The sequence below is a fragment of the Alosa alosa genome, chromosome 14 (genome assembly GCF_017589495.1).
Source record: "Alosa alosa isolate M-15738 ecotype Scorff River chromosome 14, AALO_Geno_1.1, whole genome shotgun sequence".
NCBI classification, from domain to species: Eukaryota; Metazoa; Chordata; class Actinopteri; order Clupeiformes; family Clupeidae; genus Alosa; species Alosa alosa.
The window spans coordinates 11,855,131-11,865,119 of NC_063202.1; the positions used below are offsets into that span (position 1 = coordinate 11,855,131).

The 9,989-nt window shown below is 41.7% G+C and overlaps 1 protein-coding gene across 3 annotated transcripts in view; it reads left to right on the top strand.

Annotated features, from left to right (window-relative positions):
- The window catches only part of fes (FES proto-oncogene, tyrosine kinase), a 42,127-nt gene extending 33,162 nt beyond the window's left edge, over positions 1-8,965 (top strand). For 2 of the 3 annotated variants that reach the window (XM_048263579.1, XM_048263582.1), the window contains exons 19-21: positions 880-1,002; positions 6,592-6,734; positions 7,690-8,965. In XM_048263579.1, coding sequence (XP_048119536.1) covers positions 880-1,002; positions 6,592-6,725 — 257 coding nt within the window. In that variant the 3' untranslated portion in view covers positions 6,726-6,734; positions 7,690-8,965. Of the gene's footprint in view, positions 1-879; positions 1,003-6,591; positions 6,735-7,471; positions 7,590-7,689 lie in introns of those variants that run through there. The other variant, XM_048263580.1, reaches the window with a different exon arrangement.
- Positions 8,966-9,989: the final 1,024 nt, after the last annotated feature.

The following is a 9,989-nucleotide window of genomic DNA, read 5'->3' on the forward strand; positions in this document are numbered from 1 at the left end:
CTGACTGACTGACTCGGTCACAAGTTTAATTCAGGACAGAGCTCTGCTTTATCTGTGTCTGAGTCGGATTTCCTTTTTGACTCCTTTTGTGTCTGTCTTTTCGTTACCACCTTTGTTAGAGTATCTTCTGAAGTGTTGTCTGTTGTTGTTGCCGTGTGTTGGTGTGCTCAAGTATTTTGCGTTCCATCACTCTCTCTGTTCCTTCCTCATCACACGGCTTGTTATCAGAGAGGCAGCTTTATTGATTTATCTTTTTTTACCAGAAGACGGTGGGTTGTGTTTGTCTTTCGGTTCCGTGTCAGTCACCTGTCACGTTATCATCGCCATCGAAATTTTCCCGGCGGCAAAAACAATCAGTTGTCATGCCAGAGAGGAGCCGCTGAAAATTGGAACTGGGATTGAATTTATTTCCGTCAGAGTGAGTCAGAGGTCCGACTGACAAGGCCCTGGCTGTGACGAAGGAATACACCCACACACACTCAGACAAGTGTGCGCACACACAAACCCACGCACACACACACCCACGCACACACACACACGCATACACACACACACACACACACACACACACACACACCAACGCACACACACACACACACACACACACACACACACACACACACACCAACGCACACACACACACACACACACACACCCACGCACACACACACACACTCAGACATGTGTGCACACACACACCCACGCACACAAACACACTCAAACATGTGTGCATACACACACCCACGCACACACACACACTCAAACACAGACACGCATTCAAGCAGGCAAGCACACAAACACGTGCATGCACACACACACACATCCTCCCCTCTCATAGAATTCCCCCGTCTCACTGCTCCCCTCTGCTGGTTGTTTCAGGGCGCTACACCTCCGAGAGCGACATGTGGAGTTTCGGCGTGTTGCTATGGGAGACGTTCAGCCGGGGCATCACCCCGTACACCAACATGTCCAACCAGCAAACACGCGATGAGGTGGAGAGAGGTAGGCCTTTCCCTCCTGCAGGAATTTCAGGTTCCTCACTGTTTAATCAGGGTGAAAAGCCCTGCCTGCATGTGTAGTTATGTGGGCAGCATTCTTCAAAAATGTCAGGCAGAGCCGGTCTTTAGCAGAGCCTCTCTCTGAAGGGCATGTAAAACAGTGTAGTCTAGTCAGAGAATCTCACCATATATTTTGTAGTCTTTGAAGGCATTGCTAATGGTCCCTGACCATGGATTAATGATGTAGTGTCCTGAGTCAGAATGGTGATCCCCGCTGATCATAATGTGTCTTTCAGATAGAACTACAGTCTGTGGTGTCTGTATTGGCAGGCAAGTCAGTTGTGTTTTCAGAAGGAGGAATGAAAAAAAACAGATGTCATAATTAACTCCAATTAAGCTTATGCAGAGCCTCATAAAGGGTGTTGAGATACAGTAGCATACTTGTTGGGAAAAGGATGATGTGTTTTATAACAGTGTCTTAGTTGAACAGTTAGACAGCAGCACCCATGGGAAATTAAAACCTGTTTACATTTGAAGACAGAGAATGTTTTAAGGTAACCTCATGTAATGTCATTATTATGACCGCCGCGCATCAGATTTTTTTTTTTTTTTTTTTTTTTTTTTTTTTTCTTTCCGCCCAAATTTCCGTCAATGATTCCCGGGACACTGAAAGACCGGGTACACGAAACTTGGTGGGCATGTAACCCCACATGGATAGCATGGAACCATCGTTTTTCGTTTTGATCTGTAGCCCCCCCGCTGGACTGGACCCCCCGAAAGGAGGGTAGGGCAGACACAGTTTTCTGTGAATATTTTGAAAACCGTAGGGTTTAGGAGGACCATTTTTTTTTGTATGTTGATCTCAAGGGGCCATGTCAACCCATTCCATAACCACTCATTTCATGTATAGCGCCACCTAGTTAAACACAAAAAAAGTAAAAATGAGGTGTTGTAATTGAAGGTATCTGTGACCTAACATAGTCAAAACTGCACGAAATTGGAATTGTAGGATCATTATGACACCCTCTGTATGCACGCCAAGTTTTGTGGAATTCCGTTCATGGGGGGCCACACAATAAATTAATTTATGTTACTATACACCAACTGGCCTGTAGGTGGCCGGAGACAGTTTTCTGTGAATATCTCGATAACCGTAGGGCCTAGGAGGTCCACCTTTTTTATGTATGTTGGTCTTAAGGGGGCATGTCAACCCATCCCATTACCACTTATTTCATGTATAGCGCCACCTAGTTAAAAATTAAAAAGCAAAAAATTAGGTGTTTTCATCACAATATCTCTGGCTGACAAGGTCAAAACTGCACGAAATTAAAAGTATAGCATCATTATGACACCCTCCGAATGCATGCCAAGTTTTGTATACTTTCGTTCATGGGGGGCCTTACAATAAAATAATTTATGTGTACATTTAGTGACGTACACCAACAAGGATTCCCGGGACACTGAAAGACCGGGGTACACAAAACTTGGTGGGCATGTACCCCCACATGGATAGCATGGAACCGCCATTCTTCGTTTTGATCTGTAGCCCCCCCGCTGGACTGGACCCCCCGAAAGGAGGGTAGGGCAGACACAGTTCTCTGTGAATATCTTGAGAACTGTAGGGCCTAGGATGACCAATGTTTTCCGTATGTTTGGCTCCAGGGGTCATGTTAACCCATTCCATGTGCACACATGTGCATAAACAGATACACACGCACACACATACATTTACAGTAATCATACGTATGACACATACTCACACAGTAGACATATGTACGCATGCATGCACAAACACACATACGCAGGCAAACACACAAGCACGCACATACACACACACACACACACCCACACACATAAACATAAATTTGTACACGCACACATGCACATAATTCAAGAATTTTTCCCGTCATCTACTCCCTGAATTTTTGGTCATTGATACCGGGACACCGAACCACCGGGGTACATGAAATTTGGTGGGTATGTAGCCCCACTAGACTTTTACGGAAAAATTTTCATTTCGTCCCCGGGGACCACCACCAGCCCCATCCCCACCCCGGGCTGGGCCCCCCGAACCGCAAAAAAAAAAAAAACAGTTTTTCCTAAATAACTACCTGAACCGTGGCACTGAGGATGAAGAATCTTTTATGGTATGTTGGTCTCAAGGGCCCACATCAACCTGGCTCATAATCACTCATTTGTGATTTGCACCCCCACCCCCAGTAAAAAATGAAAATGCAATATTATTCTGCTTTAATTGCCCCTATCTTCAGTTAAGATGTTCAGAACTGCACCAAATTTTATGTGTATGATTGACCTGGCATTCTCTGGGGTATGCCAAGTTTAAGTAGAATTTCATCCATGGGGGTCTAAAAAATTAGGTTATGTGTACATTTAGTGACTGTACATTGGCCTGTAAATGGCGGTGCACACATATACACATGCACACACACAGGCACCCACATACTATCAGTATTAGAACGGCCGATACATAATTACAAATTCAGTAGGATTAAAAGAAAGCCAAAATAAATATTCATCATCATCATGGCTGCATTTTCAGTATTGGCGATAAGTAGTCGTTTGTCCACTAGATGGCGCATCGTTGCAGTGAGACGTAATTTTGTTGGAAGTTAAAAGTGCGTTGGAAAAAACAATGGACGCTTCCTACAAGGACTGTAATTTACCGCAGCGGACATCTAATAAGGATAGGACGATGTTCACATGAAGTGTAATTCCCATTTCTTCTTGAAGCCGAAATAAATCTGAGGATGTTTATCGGACATGCTTGGTTTTTACTGCAGGTACGTTAATCTTGTAATATCAATAAGGACCTAGGTAATTTTACCGTTAGCGTTAGTTGAGTGATGGAGGCATTTGATTGATTGCATTTGTAGAAAACTATAAATGCGGTTATACCAAGCAAATTGATAGCAGCACTGTTTGTATCTTTCGACTGTCATTTATTGCACGTGCTACAAAATCATTCTGTGCAATGGAAGATTTACCAACGTTACACCGGTCTGATACAGTTTTGCCTATACATGCGTGAGACTGAGACGCCTGTTTATTTTGTTTTAAGTGCGTGCATGGTGTGAGAGGGGAATCGATGTGCTTTGATTACAGCTTGGTAGTTGTAGTCTTGTGAAATTAAAAAGCACGTGTGTGTGAAGTATCCAAACAATGACACCTTCATTTCATTATGGCTGCTTTAGCAACACACCTTAAGCTACTGTGTAGTGGGTCCCATCTAGAAGTGGCTACTTCATTCGCGCTTTCCTCCCTCATGGAGCTGCTTGAATGTTATTACAATTTTTCGCCACGATATGGCAGTTTAAGTCCGCTTGATACTGTAAGGCGTAAGCCATTGGTTTCCAAAGGAGATTTTATTTGTGTCGCCAGCCAGCATAGCCTATTGACAATTTATGTTGTAAATAGGCCTACCTTATAATCCTACCTGTAGCTTAGGGAAGCTAACAGCTTTCTATTAGGATCTAGTTTGTTAGTTACCGTTTTGTCATAACTCCCTGATGCATTTTTGCATTTAGAATAGCCAGAGCGTGTATATCTCAATCGGAAAATTAAACAATATCGGGTGCCTATGGACTAGGCTGGGTGAACCCAGCCTGATCTGCCCGCTATTTATTTTTTGATTTCTTAAAATATTGAGCTTGGTCTGATGAAAGCCAGACTAGCCATGGACCTCAGTTACACAATGCAAGGGAACATGAATCAGCCTATATTTGCACGAACAATAACGGACAAAAGCTCTTCAACTTTGGCCCGTTAAAATGTGTATGAACAGTCTAGCGGCGCGCATTTCATCAAGGCCCATTTGGACATGTCAGTTATTTGCACCACTGGTTAGATGTAAAACAGCATTTCGTTTCAGACTAGGCTACTGTTACTTAATTTGTGCATTAACAATAACGTTTCAGACTACTTTTACTTAATTTGTGCATTGACAATAAAGTATTACATGAACTAAAGATGACTAAAATCTTATGTAGAAGAAGAAACATTCACAAAAAATCCATCCATCCAAAAATGACCTTTGTTTTTGATAGCTGTTGAAAACGGCATGGAACTGACAGATGTTTTTGTTTATAAATACACAAAAAATAAATAAATAAATAACATTATGCTGATACCTTTTGCTTTTCCCAAATACAATGTAGCCTACAGGTGTAAGTGACCTTTCATCAATCCAGTTGCAATGGATGAACTGTGATTAACTGCCCTACTTGTGATTGTTTAGAGATTTTAAAGGTTTTATAACAATGCTACATCTTCTTTGGCTATTCTACAATCTATTCACCTTTTCAGCACCAGTAGGCTACTTTCTGTGCAGCCGCACACACACACTCAGGCATGCCAAACAAGCATACACAAAAGTTTCAAGAGTGGGGGATGGAGTAAAATATGGAGACAAATTGAAGTGTGATTTATTTTCGCGGAACGGATGTACAGGACTGAGCGGCGGTCATATTTTGTACCGCTATGCGGTACATCTAGTTGAAGAAACAATATAGCCTTATCCTTTTAGCACAATCATTTATATAAGATCAACACAGATGTATAAAAGGTGTGTATAAAAACTAAACAAAATATACTATCCTTATGGATTGTGATGCTAGTATTGTAGCATTAACACAGTGCTTTACTAAATTTATTACAAATATTTTTGAGTTGACTTGGGATCATTATTTTGTTTTAACTTGTAAAATAATAGAGTTTTGGAGTGAGCTTTGGCCGTAGATTAGCGTGTGCACATTGTGAACATTGTGACTGTACCACGTCTGAAGCACACCGCCCTGAGGCTCATTCCCCCAAGGCTGCTGTTGTGCAACAGCCAGCTCCGTTTAATGAAACACTATCACATTTCACACAGTCTCTCTGTTAGTTCCCATGAAGGTATTATCACAAAGCTTTACAGCTGTCAGCCGTGGACTGGATCTAGATTTGAAAGCAGATACTGTTATATACTGTACATTTGCTTTAAGCCCTGGTCTTTATGAACACATTCTCTTTTAGTTACTACGGCCATTATGCAACAATGTTTTTTCAGCAAACACACACACATAGGTCATGATAAATCCTCCTAGTTTGTCTTCACATGACACATGACACAGGTTGTCTCAGTTAAAATAATAATACGTTTTATTTAGCGCCAGAGTCACTCAAGAGTGTTAACAGAGTCGTTTCATAGTGTTAACAGAGTCACTCCATAGTGTTAACAGAGTTGTTTCATAGTGTTAACAGAGTTGTTCCATAGTGTTAACAGAGTCGTTTCTGTCAGGTTGCTGAGTAGGTTGGGACCCAAACGCACGACAAGAGGCTTGAGAATACATCCAAACACTATTTTACTCTTGAAAACACTTTAAACACCTCCTGGGTGCTCTTGTGAGTGCAGGTGATGTTTTGCATCTGCTAAGGTGGTGTCTGTGGTCGATGTGTGTGGGTGTGTACAGTATGTCTGTGGGTGTGTATATGGGTGTGGGTGTGTATATGGGTGTGTACAGTATGTCTGTGGGTGTGGGTGTGTATATGGGTGTGGGTGTATGAGTGTGTCAGCCCTGTGTGTTGTCTCCTGCAGGCTTCCGGTTGCCAGCACCCAGTAACTGCCCAGCTGAGGTGTACGCGCTGATGTCACAGTGCTGGCAGTACGACCCCAGGAGACGGCCCACCTTTTCCAAAATAAGGCTGGACTTAAGTCACTTGTGCCATTAGTCTCTGTGGGTATGTACCAGCACACACACACAAACACACACACACACACACATTTACATGTTGGCTTAGACATATGGCACATGTGTGCACACTTACACAACTAAGCATAATTTCATGCAAATAATTTTAAAAGCCACTTCCTTTTTATTTTAAAGTGACAGTAAATGCTTTCAGTGAGCTAAATCAAAACTGTTAAACATAACCTGCAATGTAATGGCAAGACTACTAGATTCTTCACTGTGGGAACATTATGTTATTAAGATAGTTATAAGTTATAGAGTCTGCATTCCATATCAATTTAAGCAATTATTTTCTGTCATTTAGCACAGATCCTGTCAGAAATGCAGCTGCAGCGGCCTTTTGGTGTTTTCCCATTCAGCTCCACTTCAAAGGCCCATAAATATAGTCTATAGACTGAACATTCATCTCCACTTCAAAGGCCCATAAATATAGTCTATAGACTGAACATTCATCTCCACTTCAAAGGCCCATAAATATAGTCTATAGACTGAACATTCAGCTCCACTTCAAAGGCCCATAAATATAGTCTATAGACTGAACATTCAGCTCCACTTCAAAGGCCCATAAATATAGTCTATAGACTGAACATTCAGCTCCACTTCAAAGGCCCATAAATATAGTCTATAGACTGAACATTCAGCTCCACTTGTTTGGAAAAAGCCCATACATATAGTCTATATACTGAAAACACAGACATGCTTATTTCTCTTATCTTCTCTGAACAGATGAGACTAAATTAACTGATGGGGCGTTGGATGAAGGAGACACCACTGATCTATAGACCCTTTCAAGAGAGTTCCATTATCAGTACAGAGTTGGCCCCACAAGGCTTCCGTTTTAACATTCCTTAATGCAGAGGAAGTAGATTGGGAACCAAATAGAATGTTCAAGCATTGTTTTTGTTTTTATTGTTGAAAGGGTCAATAATAATGATCTCCTACAGATGCACATGGGACGACAACAGACATGACCTGCCTTCGGTTTTTAAACAGACAGGGGTCCAAGTTGAAGCCCTGACCTCCTGTTTTCTCCTGGGCTTGGCATGCTGCACTGCCCGGTCCCTGTGCTTGATCCCCGCTGGGGCTGCCTGAAGTCCTCTGAGGTGCCTGGTGCCTAGATGGGTTGGCGAGAGTGTGTTTTCTCATTACAGTGGGTGTCTGCGATACCATGCTTGGGTGCGTCTCTTCATACTGTCACTTGAACAGGTGCCATTCAGGTGTGTAGCTCCTCATACCTCAGCTGGAATGGCTGGATATGTGAAGGTCCCCTATAGTCACCTGTGTATGAGACACCTGTGTGTGACCTCACCTGTGTGTGACCTCAACTGTATGTGACCTCAACTGTATGTGACCTCACCTGTGAGGTCACACACCTGTTTTCAAGCACTGTGGTTAATGAAGCCATCCGTTTGTTAACACAGTCATACTTTTTTTAATGCAGCGAGGCGGCACAAAAAATATTTTTTTATCAAGAGATATTTTTTCAGTAATTCCTTTCAAAAGACAGTACATCTGTCTTTGGTGCTCTGGCAATCCAGTTAGATCCATACTGATGCCAGTACAAAGCCTTTATTTATGCCAGTACATATGTCAGTCGTGCACAGGTTTTGGAAATCCTGAATGTAAAAAAAAACAGTGATTTGCATGTGTCCCAGCTACCATTAATAGTGCCATAGCATGGTTTGTTTGAGATTGTAATTAGATTTATGTATTTATATATAATTATAAAGATTAATTCCCTTCCATGCAATTCTGTTAGAGGTTATAGAATGTGTTTGTGCTTGATAGAATGTTTGAATTTTTGCAACAGATTTTGTCTTTATTCTTTATTCTATGATCTTTAATATTTTGACCAGGGCACAGGCCTTTCTAATTTGAACTTGGTTTCAGCATTCTCCTATGGTTTGTCTTCTTGTGTGAATATGTTTCACATGTATTGGTTCTGTGAATGGGATTGTATGTATATTTGTTTGGATGGCATATTACTTTTTGTAAAACATCTTCATCACACCTACAGTAATTATCATTTCCCAAGCAGCTTGTATCTCTGGATGCAAACATGAAAGACTTTCATGTGAAATATACACTTTGGTTCAGGGAATATATGCTATATCACTCAGACAATAGCAAATGTACACATTCTTATTGTAAAAAGGTTTTTTGATATTATAATATTGATATGTTATATACATATTTAAACTTCAGCTGCCATAAAGTTGTTTTTTGGAGTGAAAAATGACTTTTTTGTCATGCCTGGTGGTCATTATCAAGTCAAGTCAAGTCAAGTTAAGTCGGCTTTAATGTCAATTTCTTTACATGCACTGGTCATACAAAGAATTGAAATTTAGTTTCTTACTTTCCCATGCAGACATAGACATACTTTAGACATAGCCATAGACATTAAAAAATAAGAAATATACAGACATGCCACATACAGACATTAAAGTGTGAGACTGAAATATAGAACATATATCAAAATATAGAAATATAGAACATATATAAAATAAAATAGAGGTAGTTGTGTTGTATATTTACATAGTCCTAGCGTAACCTTCTGATAGAGTAGTAGTAGCAGCAGCATTGTGGCAGAGTGATAAATAACATTGATAACATTTACATGAATTTAAACTTGTGCTTGTGTGTACTGTATATTTACATTGATATGCAGTCATTTCAAGTATATCAGGCTTGATATGAAGCAGCAACACGTTAGGCTCGCAAGAGTCACAGTGCAGTTCCACAGGGCTGTCCTGGGGGGTTAGGATAGACAGGATCCCAGGTTCCCTGGCTGACTGGTGGGTGGGGGGCTGTCAGTGATGGGAGAGTGGGTAGAGTGTTCAGTATCCTGATTGCTTGGTGGATGAAGCTACTTGCAATTCTGGTGGTGCGGGAGCGGAGGCTCCTGTACCTCTTCCCAGAGGGCAGGAGGCTGAACAGTTTGTGTGCAGGGTGGGTTGTGTCCTTGACAATCATTAGTGCTTTGCGGGTGGTGTAAATGTCCTGCAGGGAGGGGAGTGGTGCTCCAATGATCCTCTTAGCTGTGTTAACAATGCGCTGAAGGGTCTTCCTGTTCTGATCTGTGCAGCTTCCACCCCACACTGTGATGCAGCTGGACACGATGCTCTCGATGGTCCCTCTGTAGAATGTCATGGCACATTATCTCCTAGCTTGCATTGCTTCATCAAAGGGAATAGGTCGAGCCTGAATTACATTTTCTCAACTGCAGTGGAATGTTCTAGTTAAA